Source organism: Pelmatolapia mariae, linkage group LG13, assembly GCF_036321145.2.
Source record: "Pelmatolapia mariae isolate MD_Pm_ZW linkage group LG13, Pm_UMD_F_2, whole genome shotgun sequence".
Taxonomy (NCBI): domain Eukaryota; kingdom Metazoa; phylum Chordata; class Actinopteri; order Cichliformes; family Cichlidae; genus Pelmatolapia; species Pelmatolapia mariae.
In genome coordinates this window covers 7,208,706-7,228,929 of record NC_086238.1, presented here as the reverse complement: position 1 = coordinate 7,228,929, position 20,224 = coordinate 7,208,706, and the positions used below count along the sequence as shown (strand labels likewise).

The 20,224-nt window shown below is 40.6% G+C and overlaps 1 protein-coding gene across 3 annotated transcripts in view; it reads right to left on the bottom strand.

Moving 5' to 3' along the window:
• zranb1b (zinc finger, RAN-binding domain containing 1b) overlaps positions 1 to 20,224 on the bottom strand; it is a 28,980-nt gene that overhangs the window by 2,708 nt on the left and 6,048 nt on the right. For all 3 annotated transcript variants that reach the window (XM_063492116.1, XM_063492115.1, XM_063492117.1), the window contains exons 3-9: positions 14,691 to 14,878; positions 11,684 to 11,837; positions 10,822 to 10,893; positions 9,449 to 9,647; positions 8,265 to 8,385; positions 7,738 to 7,867; positions 148 to 377 (exon numbers count right to left, since the gene is read on the bottom strand). In XM_063492116.1, coding sequence (XP_063348186.1) covers positions 148 to 377; positions 7,738 to 7,867; positions 8,265 to 8,385; positions 9,449 to 9,647; positions 10,822 to 10,893; positions 11,684 to 11,837; positions 14,691 to 14,878 — 1,094 coding nt within the window. The remainder of the gene's footprint in view (positions 1 to 147; positions 378 to 7,737; positions 7,868 to 8,264; positions 8,386 to 9,448; positions 9,648 to 10,821; positions 10,894 to 11,683; positions 11,838 to 14,690; positions 14,879 to 20,224) is intronic.

The following is a 20,224-nucleotide window of genomic DNA, read 5'->3' as shown; positions in this document are numbered from 1 at the left end:
CTAAAAGTTTGCAGGTGAAAAGCTAAAAAGAAATGGAAAGCATACAGGCGACATCTGTCTTTTACAGTCTTTTCCTGTACCTGTAAATGAGCATAATGCGACCACTTAATAAAGTATAAAAAACACCACGTCTGTTGAGTGCCTTACTTCCTGTGCTGAGAGGAAGTGAATGTGAAGCAGCTTCCTCTCGCTGTCGACCAGAGGCAGGAACGTCACTGTCACGTCATCGTCCGTGTTGAGGTTGGCGCCTGCGCCGCGATTGTCAAAGCCATCGTTCTCCATGGCCACCAGCGCTGAGAAGTGGCCCCGCGTGTATCCCAGAGCGATGGGGCTCTTCCAGCAAAAGCTCTGCTCCCACAAAAGAGGCAGGTACACACCTGGAGGGATGTAGAAGGACACAAAGAGATTTGGCTTGACAATGTGCCAAAGTAATTCATTATACTATATCTTTTGGTACTGCATAAATACATACTGTACAAATAAAACAACATATAACTGTACAAATATATAAAAAATAGACTACTACACTACTGCAGCGGAGTCTGAAACGCTGACAAAAAAGGATGCACATTTGTTTACTACTTTTTTGAGAGCAAATGTAAAATATTTAATTTCAATACCTTAAATAATTTTGGTGTTATGAGTCAAGGAGAAGATGAATTATGACGTACTTCCTTTAAATAGAAAACAAAAAAGATCCAAACAACTACTAAGTACACCTCATGATTTAATGGTTTGTAGCAGCGATAACTTGACATAATTCAATTCAATTCAATTCAATTCAATTCAATTCAATCTTTATTGGCAGACTTCATGTCCATAAAAACATATTTTATATAAACACATATAAACACAATATTTTCCCCTACGATTTTATCCATCTCTCACATCATTGTGGGGGAATTTTAGGTCACGTTTCTTTCTGATATTGTTTCATTTTATAGAAGTTTGTGGACATTCGTTTATGCACAGCTCTCTAAAGATCCCACCCACAACATTGTAGTCAGTTGAAGATTGACATGGTCTTTTACTAGTCCATTGCAACAGCTTGGGCATGTTCCAATAGTTCAGTTCCTAACCGATTTACATAAACTGGAAGTACCATAATAAGAGCTGTTTGACTTCCCCAAAGGCATTTCAACACTTTCACTACCTCCTTTAGGATAGGATACACTGGGGCTGTCCTTTATGAAAGGATCATTGCGATAGACCATCTAACCATGCATTTTCCATTTCATATCATAATCTGTTTTGTATTTTCAGCAATAACCTGTTAAATGCACAGCTGGACTCTGAAGATCACGCTGCTGGAAGAAAATCTGCTTCTCATCCAGGTGTAGCCTTGCAAGAACTCTCTATGTCTGATCTTTAAATCCAGATTATGAACTAATTTATCAAAGTGTATTCTGTATAATTCCAGGGCATTAGTAAGGTCTGTTTTACTTTGAGTCAGCTGGGATAAGTGATGGATGGAGAATATTTTTGCTTCAGTCATAGAAATTCTAAACAAGCAGGAGGGAAGGATTTACAATCAATCACTACAAAAAACATGATGCATTTAATTCCACACATTTACTAAGTGATTATTGAGATGCCACAATTACAGGGGAATAATCAGCCTTCTTTGGTGAGCGGCACAGATCTCTGTCTGAAAAAACGTGTCTCAAAAACGAGCAGACCCAATGAGGAAGCTGAGGAAGAGCTTGATGCGAACCTACCAATCAAAATACAGCGTACACTCAGGTTTTACACGTTCCCCTCTGAAAACGCCATTTAGGTCAACAAGAGGAGGCTGAAGGAGGATTAAAATGTGCATGAGGTCCTGAGGACTGAGACTCAGGTGGAGCTCGGGATTTATTCAAAGAAGAGCTGCATTGTTATGAACTAATCCACCATATAAACCTGAGATCTGTGCGTACACAAACACTATTTACAGTTATTAATGAGCCGTCTGTCTGTTAATGAATACACTGACACTGACACACTTTTATTTGTTCTAGAAATAGCAGAGAGAAGTCGTTCACTGTGTGCACACTGCTGAGGAAAAATAAACAGCTCAGTTAATTAATTTCTGCTTTGTTTCATGAAAATCCCAGTATTAAAGTAAGTTGGGCTCAGCTTTAAATGCTCAAGTGAAGAGTTTTAGGACAGAGCCAAAGTTTTGGGACTGTACTCACAGATTTGAGCCATCGAACCAAAATTCCAATTAGGCACTCCTTCTGATAAAATCTCGCCCTCTCAGTCTAAATAAATAAACACTCCTAGAAGGAGCGATCACAACCAGAACAGGCTTTTTTTGGTGTTAGATTTAGGGGAATTTGCAGTAAAAGTGCATGCCATGAACATTAGCAAATCATGCTCGAGTGACTGAGATATTTTCCTCTTCAAAGGGAAACTCCTGCAAATACATATGCCAGAAGGTCAGCTGCAAAAACAGCCCTATCCACAACTTGCACTCACAAAACTGACACTGTGCCTCTTTAGTAAATCCAGAAGCTTTTTAATGATGAAAGAAGGCTTTGCACTGCTGCTGACTGTTAGCAAGTCTGGCTCTAGATGTTGACTCTTCTTTAAAATCCCGATCTTTGTAATGAATTGATATTTTTCACAACAACACGGTAAGTATATGTTATAGTGACTTTAGATGCACATTTTGCAGTCTACTCTCTGCACATTGTAGTTTCAACACAGCAGACACACTGGTGTCACGCTATTAAGGTGATTAGTGTACGGTCATTCAGATTCTCAGCGCACCCCTCCACCGCCACCTTTGACAGCTGATATGAGGCATTTGTGTTTAAATGTGGTTGTGTGCATTATAGACAAACATCTCCACTTTGGTCTCAGCCGTCCAAATGACATTGTTCCAGATGTCTTGTGGTTTATTTAGCTCTAACACTGCGAACCCAAGCTCTGTTCTTTTTAGGAGAGAGGCGCATCATCTGACCACTTCTGGGAAGATTGTGGAATTGTCTGAACACATACCTGAATGCTCCAGACCAGCAAACTGCTAGAACATGTGCTTTTATAGAGGTACTCTCACTTGCTGATGGTCAGTAAACCAAGTGCATTTAATAAGCAGCTACTTACCGTGTTAACTCCTATGGAAGCAGCAGGGGTTTACCTAGCATCTCACAGGACTGCATAAAGCCCTGTGAAAACTGTCTTTTTCACATACATGACTTTCTGTTTTACACGAGCTATTATAATCTAGAGTAGGTACTAACTAACCCTCACAAATAAATGTAGAAATAGTTATGAGAACACTGTGTGCTGACATGCATCAGGGTAAAAGAATAACTCAGCAGAAATTAAAACACTCAAAGTTACCCTGGATTGAAAGCAATGCTTGAATAAATGTCCCAAAACAGTCGATGCTGACTTGCAAATACCAGACTGATTATAAAACAAAACAATGCAGGATGACAACACAGAGTGTCTCATATTTCTTTAGTTCCATAACACACAAAGGCAGCTCTCGCATCTCATGAATACCTCTGTAACCGACACCGCTATTGAGAAGCCTGTGTGTTGCTACTCTCCTAGTAACCGCTGTGGTTTTACTGGGTTCACTTGTTCACCACTTAATTGAGGTACCCCACCCCTCTCTATAGGCGCCCATAAGCACGCCTTCCTCTGTGTGTGTGTGTGTGTGTGTGTGTGTGTGTGTATACATTGGCTCCTGGCAACAGTAAATCACTGGTCCATCAGGCAGGCTTTACCACAAGCAGTTGGCCCTTACATAGCACTTTCATCATCCCCTGTACAGCATCACTCAGCAGGCAAATTGAATCCAGACTGTTTTTACTGCTAGTTGTAAAGGTGGCCCCCGCTCTCGGTGCTCTCAGGATTGTTTGACTGTTGATGATTTTCATATGTTCAGCTGTATCTGGATGTCTGCAACCACAATATGAATTCTTTGTGCTCCTGTGACTCATCCTGGCATTTTTTTTATGTTGTTTTTGTTATTTTGAGCAACATGGTGCAAAATTACCCATTAAATGAAAGACACTAGACTAATAACTGTTGTAAACAATAATTACTGACTGATCAGAGGGGCAGTTATGTCACCTATGAAAGTTGTACACACACATGTAGGCTGGAACTATTTCACAAAGGAAGTCTAGTAGTGATGGGTCGTTCGCGAACGAAATGGCTCTTAGAGCCGGATCTTTGAAGTGAACGACGCGAACCGGCTCCTTATCGCGAGCCGTGGGGTTTTTTTTTTTTTTCTTTCTCTCACCCTCTCTCTCGCACTTTTTTTCCGCTTCACTCCGCACGCGAGCCTTGTGCTTTGCGCTGGGCAGAGGGGGGAGGGGCGGTAGTTACAGATGATAAAGGATTCAGAAAGTTTATTCATGCAGGCCCATATGACAGAGAATATGCATCTTCTTTTTCATATTTTAATTTATATTTAATTGTGTTGTGGTTTGCAGTGTTTTGTGTTGTTTCATTTTAAATTTGTTTAAAAGGAAAAGCTGAAAATTTAAATAGTTAAAAGTTGAACAGTGACTAGTTGGTTTTTGTATTATATGATTTATTTATTACATTTTATGTGGAGTGACTAAATAAAAGTATATTTACGGTGGCCCCTAGAGACAAAGCAGCACGTACATACTCCAAAACACGTAAAAACTCAGAATCACGTAAAAACTCCAAAACACATAAAAACTCAGGCTACATCCACACGTACCCGGATATTTTTGAAAACGGAGATTTCTAAAAAATGCCTGTCAGGGTGGATATTTTCTAAAACTCCGTTTTTGCATTTATGCGTGGATGAGGAAAACGGAGAAAACGCAGCGTCAAAGATGTGCGCCTTTTTTGACATCACACTGTGCGCCACGTTTTGTTCCGGTGAAATGAATTTCTACAATACTGTTACTGTTAATTGTACTTTAGTTCCATAACACACAAAGGCAGCTCTCGCATCTCATGAATACAGTGTTTAAATGCTTACATATACACACACAGTTACTGTCCCTCCACACAGGGAGCAGAGGGATCAGGAAAGCTAAGGCTGCCTATAGGAGGAGGACTGAAGATCACTTTGCTGACAACGACCCCAGAAAAATGTGGCAGGGGATCAATCACATTACCAACTACAGAAGCAATAACCAGGCGACATCTAGGACTGATGCCTCGCTGGCTGAGGATCTAAATCGTTTCTTCGCCCGCTTTGAGACGACCAGGCCCTCAGCTGTCACACCACTTCCACCCGCCCCCAGCACCGGCACACTAACACTTAGGGAGCATCAAGTGAGGTGTGCTCTAAGGTCAGTGAATCCCAGGAAGGCGGCAGGTCCTGATGGAATACATGGAAAGGTTCTCAGAGCATGTGCTGACGAACTGACCGGAGTCTTCACAAATATCTTCAACCTTTCCTTGTCATTAAACACCGTCCCGCCCTGCCTCAAAACCTCCACCATCATCCCCATCGCCAAAAAGACAGCTGTGGTCAGCCCAAATGATTACAGGCCTGTTGCACTTACGCCTGTAGTGATGAAGTGCTTTGAGAGACTGGTCTGTCAGCACATCAGGGCCAGTCTGCCCCCCCACTTTGGACCCCCACCAATTTGCCTACAGGACAAATCGATCCACCGAGGACGCTATCACCATTGCGCTCCACACTGCGCTGAGTCACCTGGAGCACAGAGGAAGCTATGTAAGAATGCTCTTTCTGGACTTCAGCTCAGCATTCAATCATATCATCCCGGAGATCCTGGTCCAGAAACTGTCTCACCTGGGACTCTCCACCCCCATCTGCCTCTGGATCAAGGACTTCCTGACAAATAGACCACAGTCTGTCAGACTCGGCCCACACCTGTCCAGCACCATCACACTCAGCACCGGGTCTCCACAAGGATGTGTTCTGAGTCCCCTCCTGTTTACACTCTACACATCCGACTGCTCCCCTACCCATCTCTCAAACACCATCATAAAGTTTGCGGATGACACCACCGTGGTTGGACTCATCTCAAGGGGGGATGAGTCGGACTACAGAGATGAGGTCAACAGACTGACTGAGTGGTGTTCAGTTAATAACCTCCAACTGAACACCACAAAAACTAAAGAACTCATCTTGGACTTCAGGAAGGGCAGAGCAGACCCGGCCCCACTGTACATTCACGGGAGCTGTGTGGAGAGGGTGCACTCCATGAGGTTTCTGGGCGTGCAGATCTCTGATGATCTCTCCTGGTCTGCAAATACCACGGCGGTGGTAAAAAAGGCCCAGCAGCGTCTCCACTTTCTGAGAGTGCTCAGGAGGAACAACCTGGAGGAGAGGCTGCTGGTGACATTCTACAGAGCCACCATAGAGAGCATCCTAACGTACAGCATAACAACATGGTATGCAGGGTGCTCAGCTGCAGACAGGAAAGCACTGCAGAGGGTCATCAACACAGCCCAGAAGATCACCGGCTGCTCTCTGCCCAGCCTGGAGGTCATTGCAAACTCTCGGTACCTCAGCAGAGCTGGCAATATCATCAAGGACCATTCTCACCCCAGCAACCAAGTGTTTGAACTATTACCATCAGGTCGACGGTACAGGTCACATAAAACCAGGACAAACAGATTCAGGGATAGCTTCTTTCCCAGAGCTATCACCATAGTAAATAAGCACAAAAACAATTGAAACTGCTTAGCTACTCCATACTGTCACCGTCAATTATTATGCTGCTATTCTTACTGTCATTATATTAATGCTGCTATCCTGTATATATTGTACCTACTATTGTTTGTTTTATTGCACCTTTTATATTTTACATTTATATTTATTATTGTATTTTTGCACCAAGGGAGTGGCACTCCAATTTCGTTGTACCCTGTACAATGACAATAAAGGCTATTCTATTCTATTCTATTCTACATACGACTCGATTCTGCTTCTATGCCCCATCTTTGTTTACTATTTCCCACCGAGGCTTCTAGACTTCTGGTTGGCCAACATTTCTACACGTTTAGGAATATATCGGCACCTGTTGCTTTGGCATGCTCCTAGCAGCGTTTTCCTTCATTTCTGCATTTACATGTGGACGGGATTATTTTTTAAAAGGAAAACGGAAAATCTCTGTTTTCAAAAATACCCGTGTACGTGTGGACGTAGCCTCAGAAGCACGTAAAAACTCCAAAACATGTACAAAAGACAACAGAAGTTCTCCAGAATGCTAGGCGCAGTGTTGAGCTTTTGTTACCTAGAGGCTACACAAGCCAGCAAGTACCAACGACCAGTGTGTGGTAGTAAGAGGTAAATGAACTTTTTTTTTTTTTATTATTTGAATATATATGAGTGCTTGTGTATAAATACACAAACAATACACATATGCTTTCAATTGTGTAAATTAAGTGATCTAGGTAGCTCTGTTTTGGAAATTCAGTTAACGCTAGAAATGCGTTTTAGAGTTTGTACGTGCTTTTTGGAGTTTGTACGTGTCTCTAGGGGCCACTGTATATATTTATATATAAACATATATAAATAAAACCACTTGTTTACATTAGTAATTCCTTTTGTGCATAATTTTATATTATTGTAATAATAAATTCATTAACGCTACAAAACAACCTGAAGAGCCGGTTCGGAGCCGAAAGAGACGGCTCTTTTTAGTGAGCCGAGCCGAAAGAGCCGGCTCTCTAAAAAGAGCCGGAAATCCCATCACTAAAGTCTAGTTCTACGTCCACTGGAATGATGCTGAGCACAACAGCGAACAATATTTGACCGAAACGTTATTTCTTGCTCACCTTGAAAACGGGTGTACCCGAGTGTTTCACCACGGAAACTTTTGTAGTACTTTACTCCATAGACGATGATAGGCCTACGAAGTATGTGTGCAAGAACGAAAATGTGGGTCTGTTCCAAGCTGGATCCTGGCTGCAAAAGAAAAAAAACACACACACAAAGTCAGAAAAATACAAAACAATGCTCTAGGACTCAGGGAAGCGATAAAATGAGGGTTCTTGAATGCAGCCAGGATACTCTAAATGTGAAAACATGGAAAACACTAATTTAATGAGCTTTCACACCCAGATATAATAACAGCCCACCCAAATACTTAGTCAGTGAGGTCACAAAGAGCAGTGAGAAGCAGAGAAGTGCTGATGACAGACAGGATGCACTTTCAGAGGGCATTACAGGTTAAGTATACTGCACCAAGAGCAGTAAAGCTTCTTGCATAATTCATGCATTATTAGCGTGTCCCGTTTTAAGCACATCAAGCTCCTGTCCTCCATGTTTGTGTATGAGTGTGTTTACTTCCATGTACATGTACCTGGCTGGCAAGGGACAGTATGAAAGCCCAGTCTTCCTGCCACTGTTCCTCTCGGAGGGAAAAATGCAGACCAAAGCTTTGGGAATACCACGACTCCCACTCCTTCCAGCGGGTGTAAAACCTGCACAGACACACACAGATACACATGCACACAAACTGTTTAGCCTGTGACATTATTTGACCTCTGTGCAGCAAGGCGTGGGCTTGCAATTGACTACATTCCTCCACGTCTGTCGTGGTTTGGGCTGGATGGCATTACTCATTATATCTAAACAGCAATTATCTCACCGAAAAACCCACTGTTTCTCACAAATAGATGTGAGTCACGCTGGGCTTTGGAGTCAGACTCCGTGCCCCTCCACTCAAAAATGCGTTTTCTTTTTTTTTCCCCCCGTCTCTTTCGTGTACAGAACAATTTATGTGAGTTTGACACCAGAAGCCTGCATTCAATTTTCATCTGCCTGAACGCTTGCACCTATGAGCATGTTTTGGAACATCGCAATCATTTTTGAGCCACTCGTGATTCAGGGTGCAACTTAAATAGTGTCATGTGGAAGAGAATGTTTTGGGGGGTTTTCCAATTAAACTAAGAAGATGCAGGAGTCATAACAGATCTTTGAGGACATAAAATTTTTTAAAAAAAGCCCTTGTTTCTTATTTCCAGATCAAAGTCTCTGATCTCTTTATAAGCTGCCAATCTAAACTTTGGATTCTGGGTGTATACCCCGGCCTCTAAACCACATGTTCCATAGACATGCTGAAGGAAAACAAAATGTAACTTGACACTTTTGAAAGTCAAGCTTTTGTTTTCCTTCAGTGGTGCACTTGAGCTCAGTCATTTCATGATCCACAAATGTTTCTGTGTAAAAAGGTCAGCTAAGCAAAAAAAAAAAGGAAACACTGGATGAGACAGGGATGTCTGTCGGCAATAAGTTAAGAGTAAACATATCCCTGTTTATTCAGACTATAGTACTTAAAAAAATGTAGCTTTTCTGCCTATATAAGTTGTCTCCTAACTACTAGTCATTAAAAAGAGCAACATACAAGCTCCAATTTCTGTTAACACCTGTCTGAATTTTATGTTTGGTGCACTGTGTCATTCATTGTAACATAATTTGAATTGGTTTAAAACAAGATGCAAATCAGCTCGAACTACACAACTAATCCCTGTGGCGTCGCCTTACCAGTGAGAACAGTCGTGCAGACTGTCATGGAGGGTTTTGCGGAGTACTGAGTCCTTGTCATAGATGCCCCACGTAGCCTGCAGCACAGAGTCAAGGAGGCAGTCCCCAGCTGTGCGGTTCCAAAGGGCATAAAGTCGACTGTCTAACCTAGTCCCCAGCTCCAAGGACCAGTTGATGATGGGAGACTCCTCTTCAAGTTCTAAACAAGAGGGGAGACGGCAGGATATCTCTTCAAAAATGAAATAAATTAAATTCAAGCAATAACGATGATGATAAGGAAACATGCTGTACAAGGAAGTGCAACAGTGTGGTTGTACAGTGGTCATGGTGTTTCAGTATTAGTTAATGCCTGCTCACATCTGTGAAAATAGTAGTGACATAACAATGTCTGCCTGTAAACCACAAAACCAAATGACTACTAAAGCTCAGGTTATGACAGGAAACCTAAAAAGAGATAAAGACAGAAATAAAGATACTGTATGGCACAAACATGCTGTAAATTGGGAGGGAAAGCACTAACGTTTGTGTTTTTTTGTCTGCTTTGACTTGTGGAACCGCTGCTTAAATAGATGAACAAGATTCATTTAGCAGCTCAGCTTTTTAGTTTATAATGACAGCATTAAAAAAAAATCAACTTGTCTTTTCTCGCTTTAAATTACACTAAGATGTCAATTATTCTTAACACAGCTACACAAAGCTTCCACCATTGACTGCTCTCTTCTTTGTGCTACTTTGTACTCTGATAGTTTGTCTGTTTCCTGCAAATGCACGCACACCAAGCATCCTTAAGAACTTTTATAGGGTGGTTAAAAAGCCAGATAACAAGGTTTTAAGGAGTATCATATAGCCTTCCGAATTAAAATTTAAACATATTTAGCAAGGTGAGGGTGACAGAAGGATTTTTGTTTACACTGCAGTTCCTAATACAACGTTTGACACACACTGGTGAACCACCGAGAAGGCTACACAAATGAGCCTTCAGGAAGAAAGGTGACAGCTTTTAAAAGCGTTTATGTGTGACCTGAAAGGAAGTACAATCATTCAACAGTGATCAAAGAAATACCTAAAACTCAATTAGGCTGATTAGGACAAAGGCAACTGGTACATATCCTGAAGTGAGAGCGCTTGGCAGATTGACAAACGGGAAGAAAAAAAAAACTGTTTGCAAGCAAGAAAATACCAGTTAGACAACATAGCCAGCCCTCTGCTGCCTCCCTGTTATAGTATACAGTTTGTGAGGGGACTCCCCTTGTGTGCCAAGCAGCCAGACCATCAGATCTGATTTCTCTCTCACACTCTCAAAATAAGTGCATGGATACTTGAGGACAGCATGTGATATGTGTTCATAAAGCAGAAAAGAGTAAATATTTCACCTTTTTGTACGTCTCGGTCCAGCACCTCATCAAACAGTTTTTCCTGAACTGCTGGAGGCAAGTCCTCAATGTCTGAAACACAAAGAAGAGGAATAGGAGCAGGTCGTTTTACCCTGATAGATGTGTGCATCTTTGTTTTAACTACCTGTAAAACTTTACTAAAATGACTGAAAAATTGCTCTGACTCATTTCAACTCAAGCCACCATGTTTTGTTCTCTTCACAACAGCCCGTGGCTTTCAGTCTCTGCCCTGAGCCCTGCTCAGCACAGTAGCTTATTCTTTAGCTAAAATAAATGAATGCATTGACTTTGTGGAACTGAACAGAATGGGTTTCTATAGTGGCCAGAAGCCAAGGTCGGCCTGTCCTGAACACTCTGCAAAACAAAAATCCTTAGCTTAGCTACCAGCTTCAGACTGAACCACAAGATCAGTTCCACACAGTACAATTCAACAGAAATAGCACTGAATGCCTGCAATTTTACCAAAACACACTGGCAAAACACTAAATATGGCTTTGCTATGAATGAAAGTCAAGCTTAGCTGGTGCATAGTTGGCAGTACGTGGTATTTTCAGTTTGCTATTACAATACTCAAACAATGTAGCCTCCATGTTGTGGCAGCTGGAAACAGACAACAGTGGCATTATGTCCCCGCAGCGATCGAGCAACAAGCAATCTTATACGCCAGAAGTAAACAAAACAAGCATTCTGATACACACTTGGAAAGCCAGAAGGAATGGCTTGGCTGGGTTTATTCAGCTACAGACACTTCGAAAGGCTTCTGGAATTTATGTTATGATATTTTGTAAACTGTTTTTTTTCTGGCTGCATTTACTTGGTTGTTTGCTCATGAGGTGCTGACCTGCAGGCAGGGTGAATGTCACTAGATCAGTGAGGAAATAGCAGGTGAAGTCTCCCTTGCGCTGGTGAAGAGAGGCCGCTACCTCACGACGGATCTGCTCTGTTAGCTCAGGACAAACCATGGCTGGAATACACTTGGCTGCCTGTTGGGATACCTGCAGAGAGGAGAGCATATAGAGAGGGAATTTAAATCTACATAAAGCGTACAGGATACACAGAATAAGAAAAAAGCAAGAGCATTTCCTGCAACTACAAAGAACCATAAAACCACAAACTAATGCAAAACCAACTGAATGCATTGCTCCACCGAGGCCTAAGAAGAATAAAATTTAACAGTCACAGCTTCAGCGCCCTGAAAGTCACTTGACTTTGATAAGATCTGATGGAGTTAAGATAAAGAGATCTGGAGAGATTATTCTGAACAAATCCTTTTGTTTGATACATTATGTCAATGTAGAGAGGCCAAGAACAAGAATAGAAGTCAGTTCAAGAGATCAGTAGGCCATTTTTATATTCTTACCTAGACTGAAAAACCAAAACCTTCTATGACGAGAGAGATTATGAGGAAAGCGGTAAAATTATGACTGTGTGAAGTATCCGATTTATCTCTCCTTTTAAATAAACCTAGCAAATCTCTGGAGATGCCATTTAAACAAATTCTACCATATTCGCTGTCTGAATACTTGGGAAAGTCATTCATTTTGGGGTCTGTAGGCAGAAGACTTAGCTCACTGTGTTCTGAGCTAATTTTACTTTCACTAATCAAATCTAAATCACCTCCAGGACACAGCAAGTTCACGCAGGTGTCAGCTTTGGGGTGTTTTAGGGACATGATCCAGTGGTTACTCACTAACCCTCTTGGAAAAGAAACTGGGGCAGCGGCTGAGTGTGGGTGAAGAGGTGTGTGTACAGATAATCCGGGATCACAGTGCTGAAGGCAAGAGGGGTGCAATCAACATCAGCACATGCACAGTTCAAGCAGACACACATGAACTCAGTGAGCCTCACTGCAGACACACCAGGATGCTGAACATACAATACCAATGCTATTAAATAATTACTGACAGAGGAACATATTATACAGTTTGCGGAGCAGGAGTGTGCAGCTGAATTTAGTCCCTCTCTTTTCTAAAAACACTCTGGTCCTAGGACTTCTCCTGGCTGATCTCACTAAATGAGAGTAGGAGAAGAAGTTTGATCCAATTTTGGGGTCATGCAGATACTCATATTCAGAAATAAAACTACATTTACTAGGTTGAGCAGAAGAGCTCAAACAATAGTATTTTTCTTATTTAATATTTATTTAAAGTATCCATGTGTAGGTGTTATCTAATTAAAAGTTGGGGTTTTTTTTAGATTGAGCCTAATTTTACTTTCCATCCGTGCATTTTCTTAATCGCATCTCCAGCTAGGGGCATGGGGTGTATGAGTCTGTCCCAGCTGAGCCTGAGTGACAGACTGGGTACACCCTGGACTAGGTCTGCACAATAAATTGAATGTCAATCACAATTGTGATTTTGGCTACCCGCAAAACAAATGAACACGAACAGCCGATACTGAAAATGTGTGCTTCAACAATACAAAGAAAAACCAGATCAAGCGCTCCCTAAATTACTGTTCGATGACGTGCCTGCCTGTGCCAGTCGTAGTGGTTTTCCCTGTATTATACAGCGTGAAGTTTCCTGGATGTAGCCTGGACAAGTAACACTACATTAAAATGACAAAACTACAAAACAAAAATTAAGCGTCTGGCACAGCAGAAGGTGAAGAACTTGTTCCCAGAAGTGGATCATCATTGGTTGGTTGAAAATATTTCAGATTTAGGGCAAGTGGTATTAACCAAGAATGAACCATATTCAAAGAGTGCTGTAGAGCTGCGTCTGCACGACAAACCAACACAACTAACCCATTCAACCACCTGAAAACACACCACTAACTACAGTGTAATCAATACATGAAGGCCAAGAAAAATAATTAAATGGTTGCTAATATGAATTGTCCATCATCAAGTCAGACATCCATAAAGGCGAGTCTGTCCAGCGTGTCCATCAAGCTCACAAAGACTCACTGAAATCAACAATGTAGTCAAATTCCTTGTGGCCAACATAAGTGTCCACTACACATGCTGAGTAACGTAAGGTTTTCGGAAAATTGTAAACATGACAATCCTTGCACATTTATTTTTCGAAAATTTTTTACCCAAACTGCTTGCAAAATGATGCAAAGGAAATAAAGTAGGAGCAGTGTAGGGGAGTGTTATCTATAAATAAAACATTTTGTCGCTAAAATCAATAAATAATTTGGTAGATAATGGTGATCTTATTATTGATCCAAACAATTGTGATAACCATTTTGGCCATAATTGTGCAACCCTACCCTGAACATGTCACCAGTACATGTAAGCAGCGCTAACACAGAGACAGACAACCATTCACACTCTCACATTCACAACTGCAGCTAATTGTAAAATCGCCAGTGAGTCTAACAGGTATATTTTTGGACTGTGAGAGGAAAGCAGAGCACTTCGAGGACACTTGTAAAGACAAAAGAGACCACCATGGTTGTGTGTTGGTTATATGCAAAGCTTTGCAGACTATCATCTACAGTTGAGTACATCCTACAAAGAACACTGAAGTTATAATATATAAAGTGTGCCTTTGTAGTGAAGTGAAACGGAGCGTTAAAAACAATTAAAATGCCAACTTGAGCCAACTATGCTCTTGGCGTTTCGAAGGACTTCAGGCAAGATCCCCAAATCCTTTACTCTGTGCAGCTGAAGCCCTATGAAAACAGACACAAACTGGGTACCACAATTTCTGCTACAAGGACTTAAAAGCTAAACATGAAGACCCCAGCCGACAAGGCGTCTTGTAATTAATCATCTACAGTATGACCTATATAGTCACGTATTTAATATGGTCTAGTGCTTTGATAATCTACAAACATAATTCAGAAAGTTGATACCTTAGGGTAGGTGATTTCTGAAAGTGAACCAAGTCTCCACTGACCTCTGTGAGCAACACTGCCAGCATGTCCTGTCTCTGGAAGCGGATGGCTAGGTGAACCAGCGTGAAGCCATCATCGAATGCTGAGGGCCGGTTTAATAGGCGCACCTCGTCGGACGTTAGCTGTCTTGCGATGTCACCTCCCGATGTCTTGTAGGCTTCCACAGCTGCCAGGTCACCTTCTACAACACCTTTCAGACAAAGAGGGGGAAGGAGAAAGCTCCCATCAATAAACAATGTTAACAAGTGATCACTGTGGACACAGTTTTGAAGTGAAGACCTTTTTTTTTCCTGCTTTGCCCCACATTAGCACAAACTTTGTGCATTTAACTGGCAATCATTTTCATGAAGACATTTAAAACATAAAAATGAAAAGGCTCTGCTGAGAAAAATAAATGTTTTATCAGTCCACTTTTGGCTGTGGAAAAAATCAGAAATGAGCAGACGTGCTGACCACTGCAGTCGTATCACACCAAGTCTTAACACAGCAGAGACATAAAAAGACAACCTTGCGCAGAGGTCAGTTTACACTACACTAAAATATATGAAATATTGGAGATCTGAATGTGCTTTATCTCTGTGGCAGCTGTAACAGCTTTGAGACTTTGCTGACTTTGAAGTCAAGGGGAAAAGACATCAGGGGGCAGAGTGTGATCTTTCAGTTATGTTTTTTTCACCTCCTTAATCTTCATGTTTATGTTGTAGCATAAGCGTTGACGGATATGTTTGAGCAGCTGTTGGTGTGTCTGTTCTTTTCTGGTGCAAAGTGTAAATGAAACAACCAACCTCCAGAGAACAAACTCAAAAAGTTACCAGCTAATGAGACACTACTGCAGGAAGAGTCACTCTGTGAAAAAAAACAGCAGATTTTTTTAATATATTAACTTTAGCATATGCAATGAAGCACTGCAAAATTTTATGTTTACTTTATGCAAACTGAGTTATAGTATAATTTAAATTTTTGTCCATGAACTCACACACGTGATTTGCGCACATGAACTGTTAATAGTCAGCTTTATGTTTTAATATAAGTTGACTGAGACTTATATGAACACGTTCTGCTCAGAATGAAATAAATAAATTAAAATATTTGGTTTTCACATCCTTTGTCAGGAAAGGTTACTGAAGTTAACTTAAACTAAAGAAAAAGCTCAAATTAAAGGAGAAGCGATCCATCTCAATGTGGCGAGCAGAGAACTTTGAGGTGAGTGATTGAAGTGGCTACCAATGAGAGCGAAGGATACTAACTGACAAATCACAGGGCTGTAAATATGTTAAAGGGTTACCTAGGCAACCGGAGCTAGGCTCACCTGTTAGCAGCCAACCATCAGCAACAAACCAATGTGTGATGAGCTTCCTGCCTGAATACCTCTTAGAGTGTGAAGAACATTTAAATAGAAGCTTTATTTTAGAAAATAAACAAAAAACTAAAACTAACTCAAACATTATTGTGTAAATAAAAAAATAGCTATAATAAAAAAATCAGGAACAGGAAATGTGCTCAGCTTTAGTCTTTGTTATTTTGATTTTTGCAATATTGAATTTTATTATTGCACTCTTCTGAACTTCGTAAATCTTACAATTAGCCAAATTATTATCAACATTATAATCACCAAACTAATCCTGACATTGCAATTAATAAAAAAGATAATTAAAACACTTATACAATAAATGCTACATTTAAATAAGAAAAACCAATACTGAAACGGAACTGAAAACAAAAAGTTAACCCTACAAAAAAACAAAGAAAGTACTGGTATCCCTCAGCCTCCTAGGAGATGCACCTATGGTATCAATTTCAAAATTCTACGTGGTCTCGTTCTCAAGTTATCGCATTCACAAACTTGGGTGTCCACGCCACCTGTACGCTTGCCCTGCAGGGTGATGACAATACCCCATCAACCTTTTGCAGCTGAGGGGTAAAAACTGATAGAAAATACAAAGCTATAATAACTCTTGTGCAAGCCTCTAGTTCTGTGATCAACCACAGTGAGACAAAATAACCTATTAGTAGTTTAAGCAGAGTAAAACATTAAGCTAAATGTGTTTTTATGAGTAATGAAAACAAAATCAAAGTGTAAATTTCTTTCAAATACGACAGCAGCCACAGAAATATCCTCTTCCCATTTCTAGCATATACAGTAAATGCTCATGTGGTAGTCTCTCGTACATTTGATAGCTTAAAACACTGTTGCGCTTTTGTTCTCGCGTCAAAGGACCACACACAATGCTCAGCTGCATAATCTGCATGTGAGTGAGAGCGAGAGAGACATGGAGTGGGTAGAAGGACTTGCTGTGCCATGTGGAGCTGGCTAGCGCTGTGAGGGATGAGGAGAGAAACTACACAATAGCAGCGCAGCGTGATAGAAGGATCACAAAACCACTTTCCAAAAAACACTCCATTAGCGTGGGTGTGCCTGTAGCCCTGCAGTCAGTGCTGTACTCACAGATCCTTTGGTGAACACAAAAGGCTCCAATATGCAAACAGACATACACTTAAAGACAGACTGATTAGACAGAATGGATCAGGCTAAGTGATTCTTGTCTTGTCTATTTCTCCTACAAAGGACGCACATTTCAATAATGGCGATAGCGGCCGCCTCCATCATAGCAGAATCAACAGATGGATGTGGGTGATTCAAAGTCTATTTGTGATTGGTACAGTTTCCTGTTTAAACAGCCGCTTCAGAGAGAAAAACAGAAGAAGTAAATATTCTGTCAGCATACCTTCCTGTTCAAGGACACCTGGACTGGACATATTACATATCTTTATTTAACAGGAGCACTGCTGAAAAAAGTACGTAAAAGTAAAAGAAAAACACAAATTAATAAAGCGCAACTGAATTTACAAACACATTTTATAGTAATAAATTCCTCTGTACTGTGTGGGTTGGCTAAGTGGCATTTCTTAGTGTATTGTTTTGTTACTGTTGGTGTAATAGTAACATGTTGGCTTTTCCCTGAAATCACATATCAAAATGATGGCCCTGAATGAGGTCTTTAGTAGTCTGACATTATATTGAGCATCCTGCTGGTACTGACACACCAGTCTGCTTTTTGTCTGAAAGGCTAGCAAGACGATCTCTAAGTATATCACACCTAACCAAAACAATGAAGTTGGCATTGTTTTAGCATTTCAGAATATAACAATATGATTTATAAACATTGTGATATGCTGCATCGTAACAAATGTTAGCATATCATTCAACACTACTGTGGAAAAACAGGCATTAAGAAACACAGTTTCATTGCATACACTTCTGTTGTTTTTCTTATATTTAATGCCAGCTTGGAGTAAATATTACATAAGAAAATACCATAAAATTATTAATATTCATGGTCTTAAGGGAACTAAAAACAATCCATCATTACAACTGCATCTAGATAGAGACATTACTAGGGACGGGTACCGGTTCTGACATAAACGGTAGTAACCAGACCGAAGAGCAGCGCACATTTCGGTGCTTTATTTCGGTGCTTTTTTTTTTTTCCTGAGCCAATTCTAGCCAATCATTTTACGTTTCCGAGGATAGTAGGCGGGTCCAGGTACGTACGTTCTTTTAGAGCAGAGCTACAGATTAAAAACGCCCAAGACGAAGCGGTCAAAGTCTGGCTGTACTTCACAGCAAAATATGCAAACTCGGCTGCCTGCAACAAGTGCTTTAAGGTGATACTGTGATACTGTCAAAGGAGGTAACACCTCAAATCTGATGAAACACCTGGCGACGCATAGCGGTTTTTTTTTAAAGCCGAGAAATGCACCGTATTTGATAGCTTGCTGCGAGACCTCACACCGAGCACGTCTACTGCGGGTGTGGTGCCTGTTATCGGACCTGGAGTTAGCAACATCCCCCAAAAACTCGAAGAGGAGAGTCCTGGCCCCTAGCCCTGCCAGTGTAGCAGAAATGATGATGGATGATGATGGCAGTGAGTAGCTTAATTCTCTGCGTGAGTAGCTTAATGTTGTTCGTGTGTAATTTACGTTGAGTAGGCTAACCACGTTATTACATTAATGCATGTAAGGTGAACTAGCAAACATCATCATAGCTACATGCAGCTGTCTTCTTGTTTGATGGCAGATACTCCCTTCACCCTGGCCAAAAAGGCTAAAATGACCAAAGAAAAAGTGGAAAACAGTTAAACATGAGAGGTTTTTGGACAAAGTTTGTGTTTTTTTCCATTGTTTAAGCACTGCTTCCAGCCAAGAGTGATACCATATATGCCCTATAGCTGAAGAAAAGGCTTACATTGTTATCTTTTTACAAAAAAAAAACAGCTAAACATGAGAGGTTTTTGGACCAATTTTGTGTTCTCCATTCTTTAAGCACCGGTTTGAGCACCGTTTAAGCACCGGCACCGTTTCAAAAGTACCGGTTTGGCACCGGTATCGGATAAAACCTAAACGATACCCATCCCTAGACATTACAGATGGACCCTTACTGTGGAAAATCTGTCCATACAGATAGATATTGTCCATATCTGACAATGAGACTTCAGTAAAGACTGAATTAAATTAATGTACTGATTGAACTATATCATAAACTATATAAGTATATATATAGCAACAATGTATAAATGTGTGGAAATATTACTGCATTATTACTTTTATCCTTCAACCGGGAAAGGAGGACATGATTTTGTTTGATGTTTGCACATTCCTCTTGTGTTCACATTGGCTTCCGTTGACTACGCACCTGTTTCCTTTCACATTCCTAAAGTAGGAGGATCCAAGCCTTTATGCTGCATGAGCAGTCCCCTTTTTTACAAAAAATAAAGAAATTTGCAATGTGTAAATGTAAATAAAACAGAATGTGATGGTTTGTAAAATCATTTGGATCCTATTTAACTGATAATTAAAAAAAACAACAACAAAAAAACAATATATCAAATGGTAAATCTGAGGAACAGTATTCTGAAAAATGTATGGTTATTTTGAATTTGATGCCAGCAACACAAGAAAACAAGTTCAGGTCAAAGAGGAGAGAGAGTAAGCAAAAGTTTAAATGTCAGCATGTTATGGGGGCGCATCAACGCACACTGCATGAGTATTTTGCACAACCGTAAATGTGCCAGTAATTCAAAATTACACCAGACTACACCTTTCTCAGGAAAGGCCTTGCTTATTTTAAGAAGATGATGCCAAACTACATCCTGCTCATATTAGCGTGGTTCTCTAGTAAAACCTCTGGGTATTAAACCCATCTGCCTGCAGTCTAAGCTTATCACACAACAAAAGCAACCATAAAAACTTTCAGTTTCAACATTTGATATGTTATATATTATGTTAATATCGATTTTACATGATTTGCTTTTTCCTTTCTTTACATTTATTATAGATTCACCACTTTTTTGAAAAAACCTTTTCAGTGAGGGCCTCAGTGAGTCTGTGTATGTTTTCACTTGTCCCTGTCCTGGTCAATAAGTTTTGAGGATGATGTATAAAAACCAAAATTTTTATACAGGTATGGCTTAAGACTCCTAAAGACTCCTGAAAAACTGAGAAGAGAATAAACTGTGAATAACAACATTTAGTACGA